Raw genomic sequence first — 16,852 nt, 5'->3', positions numbered from 1 at the left:
ATGATTTTTTATAATAAAACCCCAACTGAACCCTTACACTAACACTAACCCTAAACCCTCGAAATATTCCTAATAAATAGAATACATTTCAAGTAGGGGTTACGGGGGGAACTCTTGCCCATTTCACTCTAATTAAATCTCCACTAAAAGTGTTTAACAACTCAGGAACCGTTTGCTTAAAGTTCATCTTTTTGTATACTCCGAGAAGTTACGAGATCCATCATGGCGGCTTCCATGAATAAACACGTTGTTCCGTGGATTTGCCGGTAATTACAACTCGTTGAAATGTGGTTATTTAACCCAATATGTCCTAATATGTATCTCTGTAACTCAGTATCTGGTGTATGAAAAGCGGGTCGACACCCTGCGAAATAAAACTGATGTTAAGGAGTTATATGAGTGAGTATGGTTTTACGCCGCTCTTTGCAAAATATTCCAGCAATATCACGGGGACACCAGAAATGGGCTTCACTTATTGTACCCATGTGAAGAATCGAAGCCGTGTCTTCAGCAATATGAGCGAACGCGTAATCGGTGTGCCAATGGACATCATGTGGATAATTATTTTATTTTTGTTGCAGAGATGAATTTGTCAGTGTCTACAGGAAACTGTACAGTGAGAAGACAGCCATACAGCATCAAGCCCTCGAACACATTGTGGTGTGGAAAACCAGGTGACAGTTTACTTCTACATGTTATATGCGGTAGCAATATTTATGTCGTTGAGTGGACATATACATCTCCTGTATCCCGGTGTGAGGGGGTTTCGATTATGTAAGACAAAAACGAAATTTTTATCTGTATAATATCATTCAAAGTTTTTATTTTACTAACCTTGAGTGATAAAGTATAAATTCATTTATTTCACACAAAAATATTAAGTGTTTCCTACAAAAATAGTGTTGATGACATCGTATTGGCGAAACTATTGCTGCTTTCCACATGCAGGGATTTTGTATGGGTTTTCGACGATTTATATATTGCCTGTCACTAGCAGACAACTGATCTTACTGAATAATTTTCCTTACCCTGACTCATGCTAATTATGCTTGTCTCCTTCTTCTTGCGAATGATAGTGGAACACTTGAAATCCCTTGAAGTTCCCTTCTAAAAAAGCGGACGTAAAATCACTCACCCACGAGCAGCGTCCCTTTCCTCCCTTTTGGCCCCCAAATGGTCACATGATCGGCCATATTTGTCACTCTCTCCTTCTTCGCCCTTGAGGACGGTTGTGAGAGCACCTGGGTCCCTATACGGCACATATCCTTTTATATTTTCGGACCTTACATCAAAATTATTGCTGTATACGGTTTTTAGGACTATATTCTACATTACGGTTTGAAATTTGATCTCTAAATTTTCCATTGTTTGACATGTGTTTTCTTCATGTTTACAATTGATGAAAACTTGTATTCGTTGTAGGTACCGAGTGTCTGCGGCTGACCCTCATTTAGTATGTCCTAATTGCACTGTTTCTTGTTCTTTCAGCTCTCGCTGTAAGTTTTGTGTAAATTTAACTTCGGTTGAATTTAATAACCTTTTTTCCATCCATAGACGTGCTAAGGACTGGGTACGAAGGTATTCTCAAGTCATGTCTAAATCGAGTGATTGCGCTGATAACTGTGTGTTAACCACTGCTGCAGATATTCATAATTCCAGTGAATTGCTGAACGTTTCTCGGGAGCAGGTCGATGTACCAGTGGTGAACGCCGGAGGCCATAAGAGATCATCGTCTACTGAGCTGACACCATCGCAGATGAAGAAGGCTAAATCATCCTCTTCGCAGAAGAATAAGGCTACTACCATGAAGACTTCAGCGAAGTCTAAGATCAGCTCAACACAGAAGATGAGGTCTTTCTCAGCCGAGATTGTTCCTCCGGAAGAAGCAGATGTTTATGATGATCCACCCATCCTCATACCTGAAGTCACCATTGTCAGTAAGAAGACGAAGCCTGCTTCTACAGCTACATCGACATTGTTATCAGACATTGACAGAAGACCTTCTATCAACGCAGACATCGGGTACCAGAGATAGCAGCAGCGTCAACTCTTCAAAAGTGCAGCGAGCCTTAGATGACGTCTCTTCAGTATCAGATGCATCATCCCTGCAGCAGTCTCTTCAGACAAAGCAGAACTTCAACCCGGGACTGTTCATGCAACAGTTTACAGACCAGATGATGTCGATGTTTGAACGTCGCTTCGCTCAGGAGAAGGCTGCTATGAAGACCTCTACAATGACTACTAGCCTGCGTGAAGGCTCTACAGTCTCCCCACCACATCCGGATGAAGAGGGAAGCCTGTGCGAAGGCTCACGGACACGACGATCTTCCCCATCTGAAGTGAGGAGTCTGGACTCCGCTACCAACGTAGACACTCCAGAGATTGCTGCTAAGAAGTCTCCACGCAGGATCGGACTCTGACGCCCATCGAGAGCCTGCGTGAAGGCACTCCTACAGAGGGGAATCTACGTCCTGGAACCCAGCTTCGCGAAGGCCTAGAGAATTATCTCAAAACTCCAGGAAGGATTCAAGATCGCATCGGGATCAATCGCCTGCGCGAAGCTCATCTTACAGATCATCCTATAGAGACTCAAGTCGTCATGCATCCATAGAGCGAGAGATGTCTAAATCAGAGGATGAAGGTGAAGGCATATTCTCCGATATGGAAGTTAACTCCTGGATCGCCAATGGCTTGGACTTATCATCACCTTCTAAGGACACAGATGAGGCGTTTACCTACAAGATGTCCAACGATGATTTCGACACGCTCACCTTTCCACCGATCGACCCGATCTCTCAAGTACGAAACAACCTCAGCGCAGCTTTTGATAAAGCCACTAAGTCGCAGAATCAGCACATTCCGACGTACAACGCCAGGAAATTCCCTCTACATAGGATGGAACCCTTCCCGAAGGCTCCAGAGGTTGATGATGACAACAAGATTATCACCGACTCCCATCAGAGAACATACAAGATTGTGGATAAGAAGTTAGCGCAGCTGGATACAACCACTAGACATACTATCTTCGGATTAGCCAGATTGAGGACTATCAACGAAACACTCATCTCGAAGTTCAAGAATTCCTCCACCGAAGAAGACCGGATGATATACTCCGCTCTACTAATGCAGAAGAGAGACCATCAGTTTATGTCGGAGCACCTAGCATCCACATCAGCGGGCTCGGCTCTCCTGAGAAGACAAGGATTATTGTTAGCATGCATTTGGAGTGAACGCTTCACCAAGTCCTTATACAGAGCCCCATGGTCTTCGGAGGAGGAATTGAAGAAGTCGCCAGAGAAGTCTCTCACGACTCAAGGGAGGTTATGATGATTAAATCCAACGTCCCAACGCTACTCCAATAAATCTAAGTTTGCAGGAGTCCAGAGAGCCAGAGAAAAGAAGAATTCCAGCATGAAAGGAGGAAGAGGCTCCTTTCATCGCCCAACCAGAGCTCCTAGAGGTAACCCCGGAAGAGGCCGAGCACCTAGGGGTGCAAGAGGAATCAAGTGCTGAAGGCCAGGTTCGGAACGACTGGAGTCTTCCACCACCAGCCGTTCCTGTACAACCTTCGACAGTGGGTGGACGTCTTCAACGGTACTGGGAGAATTGGGGAATACTACAGGACGACTACGTATCCCAGATACTGCGCAGAGGATACAAGATACAGTTGGAAGCCACTCCGCCGCTCACAAGGAACCTGATGGCCTTCAACTATGCAGCCGACCAGATAGAGAAACTGGACGATGCTATCAAGACCCTACTCGACAAAGAGGCAGTAGAAGAGATAGATCAAGATCTCATCACGCCCGGGTTTTACTCCCCAATTTTCCTGGTACCGAAGAAGAATTCCAAGGAGAAGTTTTGGCTCATCTACAACATGAGGAAGTTCAACCGGGAGTATCTACGCAGTCCAGCAAAATTCAAGATGATACATCTTCCTCAGCTCCGACATCTCGTTCGTCCAGCAGACTACCTAGCCAGCATAGATCTGCAAGATTCGTACCTCCACATCCCGATACATCCAGACTCAAGGAAATACCTACGATTCCTTTTCAACGGACATCACTTCCAGTGGAAGGTTCTACCGTCTGGAATATCGTCGGCCCCTGGTTGTTTACTCGAGTGGCCAAGCCCATCGTCACATATCTACATCGTCGAGGTCTACGCAGTGCTTTCTACCTGGAAGACGGGATTCAAGCTCATCACGATCCCAGTCAACTCAGACTGCAACTAGACTTCACCATCAGGCTGCTCACTCAACTAGGATGGCTAGTGAATCTCCTCAAGTCGGAACTGGAGCCGAAACAAGATCTGCAATTTGTAGGAATTCAACTCATCACACCAGTGAATCGCATAGTCGTTCCAGAGGATCATTGGGTCAAGATACAACAGATGATATCTCAAGCATTGCTCTCTCCGTTGACACTACGTGCTTGGCCTGGTCTACTCAGCTCAAGACATGATTCGCAGAGGGTGATGAAAGTTGTGCCCACTACAAGTATTTGTGAACGCCCCCCTAGACAGTCTAGATCCGTTAATACTACCGGACAGCCTGAAACCATATCTCCTATGGTGGACTCGGAAGTCGAACGTTTGCGGAGGAACCTTTTTGTCAGAGCCGGTTTGCAACACTCATCTCTACATGGATGCCTCCCTACAAGGATGGGGTGCGCACTTCAACAACGAGGTGGCAGCAGGGAAGTGGTCGAGTCAGGATCAGAAGTCACACATCAATCTGTTGGAGATGAAAGCAGTAATCAACACTTTACAACATTGGTCCAGCGTACTAAAGAACGCATGACTCATGGTACACACGGACAACTCCACAGTGGCGTTTTACATCAACAAACAAGGGTCAACAAGATCAAAAAGTCTGCTACAACTCAGCTTTCTCCTGTTCAGCATAATTCGACGACCTGAACATCTACATGAAGGCATGCCACATTCCAGGAGCAAAGAATGTCATAGCAGATGCCCTGTCTCGTCCACTACAACCATCCCCGACGGAATGGATGTTGCATCCAGAAGCATTCCAGTTCATCAGACAGACTATAGGATCCCCACTAATAGACCTGTTTGCAACAAAGTTCAACAAACAGCTACCAACGTTCGTCTCACCGATTCCAGATCCTCAGGCATGGGCAAAAGACGCTCTAAGCATCTCATGGGAAGGACTAAACGCTTACGCGTTTCCGCCTCCTGCACTACTACCACAAGTATTTCAGAAAATCAAGCAGACGACTACGTTGCAACTGATTTTGGTCGCACCCTACTGGCCAGCGAGGGTATGGTTTCTCGTCCTCATACAAGAACTCGGAAGTCCAACCCTGAAACCACCAGAGTGGTCGAACCGACTCGTCCATCCACACACCAAGCAAGCTCACGCGAACCTGACACTGTTCCAGCTACACGCGTGAAGCGTATTAAAGCTTGCCTGAAGACTAGAGGGTACTCCGCCAGAGCAGCTAAAGCAGTTACACTAGCTCTACGCAGATCAACTTGCAACTTGTATGATGACAAGTGGCAGAGATTTGAACAATATGCAAAGAAGAAAGGCTTTACAGCAGTGACAGCAACACATCCTCAAGTGGCGGAATACTTATGTCATCTACGACAGACGAGACCCTTAAAAGGTTCAACACTCTCAACTTACTTAGCTGCCTTCAGTACAGTTATCACCATGAAAACGGGTATCAAGCTGAGCCAAAGTACCAGAGATTCTGGCACTACTACGCTTGTTCAAGTTGGAAGACCAACAAAAGAAATTTAAGGCTCCTGTCTGGGATCTCAACATAGTTCTACAACATCTCACCAGTAATGCCTACGAGCCTCTAGAACGGATATCCTTTGAACTACTACTCAGAAAACGCTGTTCCTGATCGCCCTAGCAACAGCTGCAAGGATGTCAGAAATACATGCTCTGGACTTTGAACGAACACGATTTGAATGAAGACATCGTACATCTTGGACTGAGATGGGATTTTATCGCCAAGAACCAACTGCCTGGTCAGCCTGACAGACAGTTCCACATCAAAGCACTATCTAGTCCTTGGGCCACAGGATACGCAGGATCTATCCTTATGCCCAGTCAGAGCACTTAAAGTCTACTTACAGAGAACTAAAACAAGGAGATGAAAATTCAAGCGCCTATTCATCCCCTTATCCACCGAGACACCCACGAAAGTCTCTCGGAAAATGATATCGTACTGGATGAGAGCCGTTATACTAAGGGCCTATAAAGCAGCAGGAATTGAGCCTCCACGAGCCTCCAATCCACATGAAGTCAGAGCCCTGGCGTCAACACTTGTTCTGCATGGAAACTGCTCAATTACAACTATAATGGAAGGTTGCTTTTGGAGATCGAACACAGTGTTTGCCAACCACTACCTCAGAGACATTGCCACCGAAGACGTCTCAGGCATTCACCAGTTTGGGCCACTTGTTGTAGCACAACAACTAACGGTTCCACAAAGGCGCTGAGTAAATCTCACCCCTTTTATCACGTGACTTGTGAAAACCAACGCTCTGGAGAGCAATGGCTATAAGTCCATGCACACGTCTAGGACAGACTAGCATGAGTGATAGACCCTGTACTTGTATAGGACATACTCGTACATGAAGAAGGGTCGCATCTCCACTTGATGCATGCATCAAGAGATGGAGTTGCAATAGATAACTAATGGAATATTAGTATATCTAAAATCCACACGAAAATGTCAGGAGAATTTTCGGAAGAAATCTGACAAGTTGTGGTCCCCCCAGACTCATCAGAGAGAAGTTGAAAGAACAGAATCTTCAACAGTGCCGTCATAAGTTCCCAAGGGGGGTAATACAGGACGTAAATCTACATCCAGTGAATCCAGAACATGGCCTGACCCACCACCATTTCCGACAGATTCTGCAAGCATAATTAGCATGAGTCAGGATAAGGATAAATATGACTCTTGATATTTTATACGGTACTTATCCTGACTCATGAGGTTAGCCCTCCCAACCTCCCCTCTTATGGCACTCTGGATTTCCCAAATCTCCCTGGATTTCCGCCACAAGGGAGGTGAAAGGGAGGAAAGCTGCTACTGGGTGAGTGATTTTACGTCCCCTTTTTTAGAAGGGAATTTCAAGGGATTTCAAGTGTTCCACTATCATTCGCAAGAGGAAGGATACAAGCATAATTAGCATGAGTCAGGATAAGTATAAAATATCAATTTTAGTCAGAAAATTACATTTTCGCTTGCTATTTTTTGTTATAAAGATTTTGCATCTGAAGTGGTATTAATGATCTCGGGTAAATATTATTGATGTTTGTTTGCTTTTTATATGACTTAACTTCCGGATTTCAATTGTCAATAAAAATGGGCATCCGCCCTGCCGATGAAACTACTTGTGCACTCCGATCATGCACATACTCCCCCAATATAGCACAAATAATGTAATCATCAAAATCACCAGAATGTCAAATTCAACTTGTGTTGGGATATAATTTAAAGGTGTGACTCTCAACTGCCTGTGTCCGTCAACTGTACAGCTGATCTGATCTCAGCACAGATCGACCATCGTCTCTACCTTGGGGGATCGGAACATCTCACAGAGTACAAGGTCCGACAGGGCTATGCCCTAGCACTTATCAGGTGTGTAAAGACAGAGATCGGCTATCATTAAGAGTATCCTAGCTTCAGGCAACCAAGTTGTATGAAGTCATTTACTCACTGAATTTGATTGATGATGAGCAACTCTAGATCGCTGATGTTAAGCAATACTCACTCGTGCAAGAGGAAATTATGTACTTGTCCCTTCATTTGCAGATGTGTGAACTTCATCACTGACCACTACCAGCTGGACAGGAACAATGTGGCCGTCCCAATTCATCGCATTGGGGAGGAGGTCAGTATAGGTATTGGAATTAGCTTCCAATAATTGACAGTTCTAGATATTAGACAAATTTGTCATGTGATCATCAATTGGAGCAAAAGATCATTTACATTTCAAATGTGTTAAAGATGCTGCTACAAAGGGTTCAAAGTGCATTGTGTGTATTGATAGATTGGCATCCCGGAGTGGATAGTGTCCCTGCGCCATGAAGGAACTCACCGTGCGATGCCCTCCCTAGATGTCCTGTCCCGGGGAACAATGTGGGCTGTTGACTGGCTTAAGGTTAGTAGCTGCACTGTTTCTCTACTAACATCAATTGAGTGGGTACCATTACCAGAGAGTTTCTAATGCAAAATAAATGCAGCAATGGTACTTTATTGTTGTGGTCATATTATGTGTTCTGTTGTTTCTAAGTTACCATGGTAATGGCTGTAGTATGGAGGGTATATTTGAGTTATGTGTTCTGTTGTTTCTAAGTTACCATGGTAATGGCTGTAGTATGGAGGGTATATTTGAGTTATGTTCTGTTGTTTCTAAGTTACCATGGTAATGGCTGTAGTATGGAGGGTATATTTGAGTTATGTTCTGTTGTTTCTAAGTTACCATGGTAATGGCTGTAGTATGGAGGGTATATTTGAGTTATGTGTTCTGTTGTTTCTAAGTTACCATGGTAATGGCTGTAGTATGGAGGTATATCTGAGTATGTGTTCTGTTGTTTCTATTTGATGGTATGTGGCTCTAGTATGGAGGGTATATTTGAGTTATGTGGCCACAGTTATTGATCTGTTATTGTATACATTTTACTAACTTTATAAATAAGTGGATTTTTTTCCTGTATTCCTAGGGGCTGGTGGGGTTCGGGTTCGAATCCCCACATGGGTACAAAGTGTGAAGCCAATTTCTGGTGTCCCCCGCCATGATGTTGCTGGAATATTGCTAAAAGTGGCGGAAAGCTAAACTCACCCACTTACCACAAGGAGTTGTTTCAAGGACAATAATGTGTTCCGAAATATGACAATTCGTGTGATGATCGTGTCATACCAAACTCAGTCAGTCAGTCCTGTATTCCTATGTATATCCTTTTTGATCATCAGACAATCCAATCTAAGGTCCAGTTATGAAAACCTGCAAATGACAACCATATGCATGTATATGTATGCATATGTAACAATGGACCACTTATGAGGGCTGGCCTCCAGTTGTCAGTGTATTGTCAACTGCATGACGCCAGCGAGCTGTAAGTAGGATGTTTGTTTAGCTGGAGACTGACACGACTGCCCGTCATGTCGGATTATGTGGTGATCACTAATTTAGTTATCCAGTCTCTTTTGTTAAGTAATTTACTTCCAGGGACCGTGAGAGACGTTTAGTTAGGCGGTATTGTTTACTTATCCGAGTTTAGTTAACCAGACTCTAATAGTGATAATTAATGAAGAAAGTTGCCGGGATCAAAGAAAAGTGTTTACTTATCAGGTCTGTTTAGTTAAGCGGTCTTTACTTAGGCGGTTTCCACTGTATATATACCAATCAAAATGGTTTCTGTGCCTACTTTCTATGCCTGATTTCACTTGACTTTCCAACATCCTAAATCTATTGTGTGAGATTATGGCAATAAATCTTTTCAGCATAACTTCTGGGAGAGACAACTTGTTCCCTGTAGTACATCAAGCAGAAGCAAGGAGTTCAAAAGTAAGCTGACAAAATCTCTCATAAAATCGGTGTCAAACAGAATGAAGTCCTACAAGAAGATTCGTTTCCAGACCAAAGAGACGGTAAGGAGGCAGTGTGTGGATTTGATAATGGATGTATTATATGTTACATGGCTAACATAAATCATATAAGATGCTCATGTAAACAGTGTTCGACAAGACAACAGACAAGAGGGTATGGCTGGTTAGTTTGTTGTTTAACGCCACACTCAGCAATTTCTAGCTATATGGTCTGTAAATAATCGAGTCTGGACCAGACAATCCAGTGATCAACAGCATGAGCATTGATCTATGCAATTGGGATACGATGACATGTGTCAGCCAAGTCAGCGAGACTGACCACCCGATCCCGTTAGTCGCCTCTTACGACAAGCATAGGTTCTAACCCGGATCTTCATGGGTCCAAGAAGCATAGGTTTAGTTGCTGATAATTCATGGTAAAACCATGAAGCCTCCTTATGGAGACACAACTGAAACAAAACCACTTGTATACTTCATGTGAAAACCTTACTCATCCGGACATTAAAACTTCCCGAAGTCTATTGTTTTGATGATGTCACAATGTCATTTGATTGTTTGGTGATGTCATGGACAATCAATGACATTACTTCATATTGTTCTGATGATGTCATGTGTGTTGGTGATGTCATGTGATCAGTTGGTGATGTCAACCGGGCAACATAAATACTTCTGATGATGTCATGTGATCAGTTGGTAATGTCAGTCTATTGTTCTGATGATGTCATGTGATCGTTTGGTGATGTCATGGACAATCAATGACATTACTTCATATTGTTCTCATGATGTCATGTGATCAGTTGGTGATGTCATGGACAATCAATGACATTACTTCATATTGTTCTGTGATGTTGTAACAGTGATGATGACCTGTGAAGATCCGGGGTAGAATAGGTCTTCAGCAACCCATGCTTGCCTTGCCACAAAAGGCGACTATGCTTGTCGTAAGAGGCGACTCATGGGATCAGGTGGTCAGACTCACTGACTTGGTTGACACATGTCATTGGTTCCCAGTTACGCAGATCGATGCTCACGCTGTTGATCACTGGATTGTCTGGTCCAGACTCGATTATTTACAGACCGCTGCCATATAGCTGGAATATTGTTGAGTGCGGCATAAAACTAAACTCACTCACTCACTGTAACAGTGATGTCATGCAAATGTGGGAATGTTATTGCTCTCAGTCTATTCTTCTCAAATGAGTAACACTTCCACCAGTCATGCCGCAATGAGGGTAGAATATGTGACTATATAGTGAAGACTTGGGTTTCAAGTTATTTTAGTAAAGAAAAATAAATTAGAGAAAATACACGAAAATGTTTGGCCTGTCGAAACATACAGTGAAACCTGCCAACATCTGCACCTGTCTAATCCGGCACACTGTCAAAACCAGCATACAATTTTGGGCAATTTTACAACGATATTATGATCATTAAAACATTGTCTAATCCGGCACTTGTCTATTCTGTATTCCGGCACGACTTTCAGGTTCCAAGCAATTTTAACTGTAATTAACACTGTCTATATCGGCATGGGTATGAGCAGTCCAATCAAGGACTCATAATCCAATAACACTAATTAATCCTCTTGGCATTCGAGATAATCAGGAAGTAGTGATTGCGGGGTGAATCAAACGCTGTAAGCCGGCATGGGTATGAGCAGTCCAATCAAGGTCCCTTAATCCAATACACTCTTCTCGGCACGCTAGATTATCAGGAATAAAGAGATTGATGAGTGTAAATGGCACCCATGTTCAAAAATTATCGTCACTGTCTAATCCGGCACCCTGTCTAAACCAGCATTTTATTTCGGTCCCGTGGGGTGCCGGTTTAGACAGGTTTCACTGTAATCACATTACATAATCAGTGTTTTCTCAGTGTGAGTTATTTTCATATTGTTTTCATCCTTGCTGTTGTGTTCCAGTCCGAGTACCCAGTAATGATGGATGTGATGAGACAGAAGGGCAGTGAGGAACAGGCCGCACGGCTCATCATTGCGTATCAACAAATACGCTTCCAGGTAATATCCTGTTTCCTACTAGAGTCAAACTATTTCTTTTATCATTATGATTGTACTATGACCTAACACCATATGAAATATATGTTCAGGAGCTGGCTGGGAAGACATTTGATGTGAGTGACCTTCAGACAGGTGATGAAGGTCAGAAGGTATTGCAAGAGATGAAGAAACTATTGTCAGTAGCGACGTAAGTAGTTTTCTGGGTAGTCCTGTTCTATATCATGAATGATTGTTTTGTTAATTATTTATTAGACCAGTTTCAAGTATTTATTTGTAGTTAGAGAGAAAAAAAATTTCCCTGTAAGTGATTAAGGATACATTTTAAAACCTTTTCTAGAAAGAAAGATGCCATTATTGGTAATTTTGTCATTTATTTACCCAAAATGGAGAGGTAGGTGGTGGTTGGCCATCATGGTTATTTCAGTGTGTTATGTGTTTCTGCAATTAGTGTAACGTTGTGCTTCATCCTCCCAGGGAGGGCACCCTCGTCCTGCTGCTGGAGCCTGGATGTCTGCTGCCCACAGAGGAACAGCTCACACACATGGGCATCGCGTCAGACTGTAGGTTGTCTCCCAGGAGAAATGCTATCTAACTTTTGTGAAAAACACGAAAACCTATTCTTCTGTTTGTTAGCATTACAATATATATAATCCTAAACATTATTTACATCATCAACTTTTCACAAATGATAAGACCATGGACAGATGAATCAGCATCAAAGTGGAACAGCCTCCGTGGTGTAGTGGTTAGAGCGTCTGCCCGGAGAGATGGAGGTTGCGGGTTCGATCCCCGACCGTGTCATACCAAAAGACGTTAAAATATGGTACTTGTTGGTCCCTGTCCCTCAGCAACAAGCACTGGTCGGCTCGGAGTCAGTATAATGTGTCTGAGTGGGGTATTCATGCTTAACTGAAGCATGGTATCTCAGTGAGCTAGCACTATAAAACCAGCTCCAAGTCTGGGCTAGTACAAGCAGCCACACATACACACGCATGCACGCCATCATACAAGCGAAATATTCTTAGTACGAGGTTAAACCCCATTTCACATCACCCAGAATAGTGGTCCCATGGCATTGAACATTGCATATATTGTAATAAAGAAGTTGTATTTCCATAGAACTATCGTCCTTGTTCATCGCAACAGCTTCTCAATGCCACTCAGTCAAAGAAGTTCATTTGTGGTCTATTGCCGACATTTATTTACAATGTGTAGACATGGTTTTAATGTACAACAAACTTTATGGATAACAACTTCTTTTAATCGTGAGTGCGACGTTTCGATACAGATTCTTGTACCATTGTCAAGCAACTTCAAAATGCCACTCAAAGGTTTTAATGATCAGATATTACCATCCTACCACCTCCCTTCAAATAACAGATTTGACTTTCACACGAGTGTTTATCAAACAGAACCTTACCGTATAGTTTAATGATGTCTTGCTTCTGTTCAGGCCCCACCAATAACAAACTAGCATGGGTTCTGGCAGTGTTCTGGCGACCTCTCCTGCTGGAAATCAACAATCTCCGTCTCACGTCAAGTTTAGTTGAACACCTCGCATCTGCTGTCTCAAGTGAGACATCACACTGGAACAGACTCGTGCATGTGTGGCTGCAGACCCTGGTCTGTCCCTACACTATATCTTGTAAGTGGTGGTGTGTATTCCTGTGCATAGAGCTCAGGTCACAAATCAGTTGTAGTTCAGCAACATTGGGCACGGAGTCCTTGGATGGGTGACTGTGTTTGGCAGCTTTATAGCTTTGAGTATGCCTTAGGGTGTGGAATAGGCGCATATAAATATGCAGTCACTGCCTGGTCAGGATCTATTGTTTCATGACTACATTGTGTGAAATAACACATGCCCAGTAGCCAATCGCTTTTCTTTCTCCGAATATATAATAATCAAAGTAGCTCTATAGGCAGTGTAGGAAAGATGTAGAAAATCTAGCCTGTCCACAGGACTGGCAGGTCAAATTTTTTACCAGTCCTGCAAAAATCTAGCCTGTCCTCCAAATAGAAATAAAACACCTTGGCAGTAAATATTCAAAAAGGTTATAATCATTATATATATATGTCATTGGTTTGCTAAAATTGACCCGACATGAGGAGGGACTAGACATTTTTTTAACCCGTCCTCCACAAAATTCACCCGTCTCGGACGTTGGGACGGGCTATCTTTCCTACACTGCTATAGGGCCCTGTTCCAATAAGCAATCACTGCTGTAAGTTGATTGTTACGTCCTGTAGTTTAACATAGACTTTTGGCAGTTGGTAGTACTTTAGTTGCTTTGTAATTTTCATTACGTAGTTTTCCATCTAGTGAGCTATATTTTTGTCATTCATCTGCTAAGTATGAAAGTTCAACTGGGAAATGGTTAGTTTCGTATTCCAGATATGTACAGACTGTAACAATTGTTGTAAGACTTATTATGGTCTCTTGTCAGGATTCCGGCAGAAACCTGTTTGATGTTGCTTGGACTGATCTTGTTGAAACTTATAATAAGTCTTCTTCCTTTGCTGCCCGATTTCTCTGTATGTTCAGTAATGTAAAACAACAGTGTTCTACTCGCTTGTACATTTTTGTTTGTAACTATTATCCATCCAGCATGACTGGCTGGTACTGTACAGTAGTTCCCACATGGCCTGTGTGTAGGACTTACAGGAGTCGTATGTTGTTTCTTTACAGTCCCGTCAGGCAGGTCAGAGTCACTGTTCAGCCACCAGGTGGCGCTGTGTGAACTCCCACTACTACAGAAGTGTCTGCAACATCCAAACATCTACACACACGACCTGCTGACAGCGTGACTTTTTGACATAAATCTTCACACACGAGTGTTTCACATTAAGGGCACATAAATCTTCACACACTGCCCTGCTGACAGCATGAAGTGTCTCACACTAAGGGCACATAAATCTTCACACACGACCTGCTGACAGCGTAAGTGTCTCACACTAAGGGCACATAAATCTTCACATACGACCTGCTGACAGCGTAAGTGTCTCACATTAAGGGCACATAAATCTTCACATACGACCTGCTGACAGCGTAAGTGTCTCACACTAAGGGCACATAAATCTTCACACACACGACCTGCTGACAGCGTAAGTGTCTCACACTAAGGGCACATAAATCTTCACACGACCTGCTGACCACATAAGTGTCTCACACTATTGGCACATAAATCTACACACACGACCTGCTGACAGCGTAAGTGTCCCACATTAAGGGCGCATAAATCTTCACACACGACCTGCAAACAGTGTGTCGCCTGCTTAATATGGCATATGCATCTTCACACACAATTTATTTTGTTATTCATTTTAATTATTAATGAGCAAATGATAAATGTCACTATTCAGTTGACTATCATTGAGCCTTTGTAACATGACTTGAAACATTCCCTTATTGTGCATTGTCAAACAGGAACGGCTTCTACATGTAATCCCTTGTCATCACATTGTGACTGTACTTCTCCATGATCTTGTTGTTTAAGTTAATTATATACTGTATACATATATAACCCTGTTTTCTACTTGATTCATACCTGTTGGATAACAGTACAAGAATCTGTATCGAAACATTGCCTCCCCTGAATAAAGAAGTTATCTGACTCTCCAACTTCTAAAAATGCCACTCAAGAAGATATAATGTCGGTGTTCCTGTTCTGCAGGTTTGCAAGTCGTGAGAACGCACTGTTGACAGAGGATGCAGCAGAGAGGTTGAACGAACTGATCCAGATACTTCTCAGAAAGAGGAAGTCGATGAACAGGGGTAACAAGAGGTCAAGGTCAATAGAAGAGATTCCAGAAGTGCAGGTGCTGTCAGTGGCAGGTAAGGCTCAAACTTGATTCTGGAACATTTGATCATATATGTGAACTGCAAGGTAGTATTTGTTCATGATCTATACGTGTATATTTCTTTGTTTTTTTTACTTTTTTTCCTGTCAAGATCTGGGTTAGGTTTGGTCTTCAGCAACCCATGCTTGTCGTAAGAGGCGACTTAACAGGATTGGGTGGTCAGGCTCGCTGACTTGGTTGGCACATGTCATTGTGTCCATGCTCGTGCTGTTGGTCAAAAGATTGTCTGGTCCAGACTTAATTATTTACAGACTGACACCATATAGCTGGAATATTGTTGAGGGTGGCATTAGATATCAAACAAATTGATAACTTTCCATGAATTCTTTCAGACTTATTGCAAGATAATTCAGCTGCACACATTAAAGCTGTCAAAAGGCCCCACAAGTCCCAGTGGAAAAAATGTTCTGGTAAGATGCATTCATCTCTCGCCTTTCCACATTTTTGTCCATTTTTGTCCAAGGCCAGATTAGGAAGGATTACGTCCAAAAACAAGAAGTATTGTCATGAAAATTTTGAATATAATTTTTCCAAAACTTTGTCCAGAATTTGTAAATAATCAACTTTTCTGATGATTTCAGCATCTTTTGCTTGGCAACACGTTCCAGTGGGGATTCTTCCAGGTCAGGACGTAAACACTTTGTATCAGGACCTTGACCTTGATGCAGGTGATAATGTACAAGGTACAGCTGTTTTGGATGTGGAGCAGACGACATCAGCAGATCAAGAAGAAGCAGAGTAAGTTGTACATCTGGACATGTCCGTCTGCTCATGGGGTTGTCCCCAGACAGGTTGGTCTGTAATGGTGAAATCTTGAGGATCTGTTGTCTGAGTAACTTCTCCGACCTAAACCATGTTATGCTTAATAAATAATGTTTCTCTAATTATGCTTAGTGACAATACCCCCAGTTTTCCTTGTTGAAATGCATGTTCAGAATGTGAATTCCTGGCTGAGACTAAACTACAGCATTATCCATGTTTTAATATATGATCTCAGGACTTTATCTGCTATTCTACCAAAACCTGAGTTCAGATCCCCAGATAGTGTCCTATGCCGTAATATTGCTTGAATATTACTACCGGTACCAGTGGCAAAATCCAGCCCCATACACTCCTCTACTGCTGTTTGTTATAGTGATGTGAATGGACAGACGGACAACACCATGGACACTGTTGTTGATGGCACCATCGCCATGGACACTGCTGATGACATGGCCACTCCCTTCTCCTGGTCCCACAGTCAGCTGGAGTTGATAAGAAATAAACTGACCGTTCTGTAGCTGTGTTGTTTTTGTCCACTTACTTTTACATGAACCCGTGAAGATCCAGGTCATAATTGATCTTCATTAACCCATGCTTGTCGTAATAGGCGACTAAC

The 16,852-nt window shown here is 42.9% G+C and overlaps 1 protein-coding gene across 2 annotated transcripts; it reads left to right on the top strand.

The window, feature by feature from the left end:
• Positions 1–183: 183 nt before the first annotated feature.
• On the top strand, positions 184–16,755 carry LOC124290636 (ribosomal biogenesis protein LAS1L-like). 2 transcript variants are annotated; one of them, XM_046727406.1, is made up of 15 exons: positions 184–266; positions 582–674; positions 7,488–7,628; positions 7,803–7,881; positions 8,041–8,151; positions 9,495–9,641; positions 11,521–11,616; positions 11,706–11,803; positions 12,091–12,176; positions 13,070–13,261; positions 14,303–14,417; positions 15,288–15,448; positions 15,807–15,884; positions 16,056–16,212; positions 16,610–16,755. In XM_046727406.1, the coding sequence occupies exons 1-15, from the start codon at positions 223–225 to the stop codon at positions 16,752–16,754; spliced, it is 1,743 nt and encodes a 580-aa protein (XP_046583362.1). In that variant the 5' UTR covers positions 184–222; the 3' UTR covers position 16,755. The 2 variants fall into 2 exon arrangements, with proteins under 2 accessions (XP_046583362.1, XP_046583363.1); XM_046727407.1 differs by lacking the exon at positions 7,488–7,628.
• Positions 16,756–16,852: the final 97 nt, after the last annotated feature.

The sequence above is a fragment of the Haliotis rubra genome, unplaced genomic scaffold, assembly GCF_003918875.1.
Source record: "Haliotis rubra isolate DU_JTF1 unplaced genomic scaffold, ASM391887v1 Scf47, whole genome shotgun sequence".
NCBI classification, from domain to species: Eukaryota; Metazoa; Mollusca; class Gastropoda; order Lepetellida; family Haliotidae; genus Haliotis; species Haliotis rubra.
The sequence above is the reverse complement of the archived record's forward strand: the minus strand, read 5'-3'. Positions and strand labels throughout refer to the sequence as shown.

Coding starts and splice junctions, on each gene's coding strand:
- LOC124290636 (XM_046727406.1), top strand. CDS start 223: ATGGCGGCTTCCATGAATAAACACGTTGTTCCGTGGATTTGCCG. Junction 267..581: donor GTTGTTCCGTGGATTTGCCG/GTAATTACAACT, acceptor TTTTTGTTGCAG/AGATGAATTTGTCAGTGTCT. Junction 11,804..12,090: donor AAACTATTGTCAGTAGCGAC/GTAAGTAGTTTT, acceptor TCATCCTCCCAG/GGAGGGCACCCTCGTCCTGC.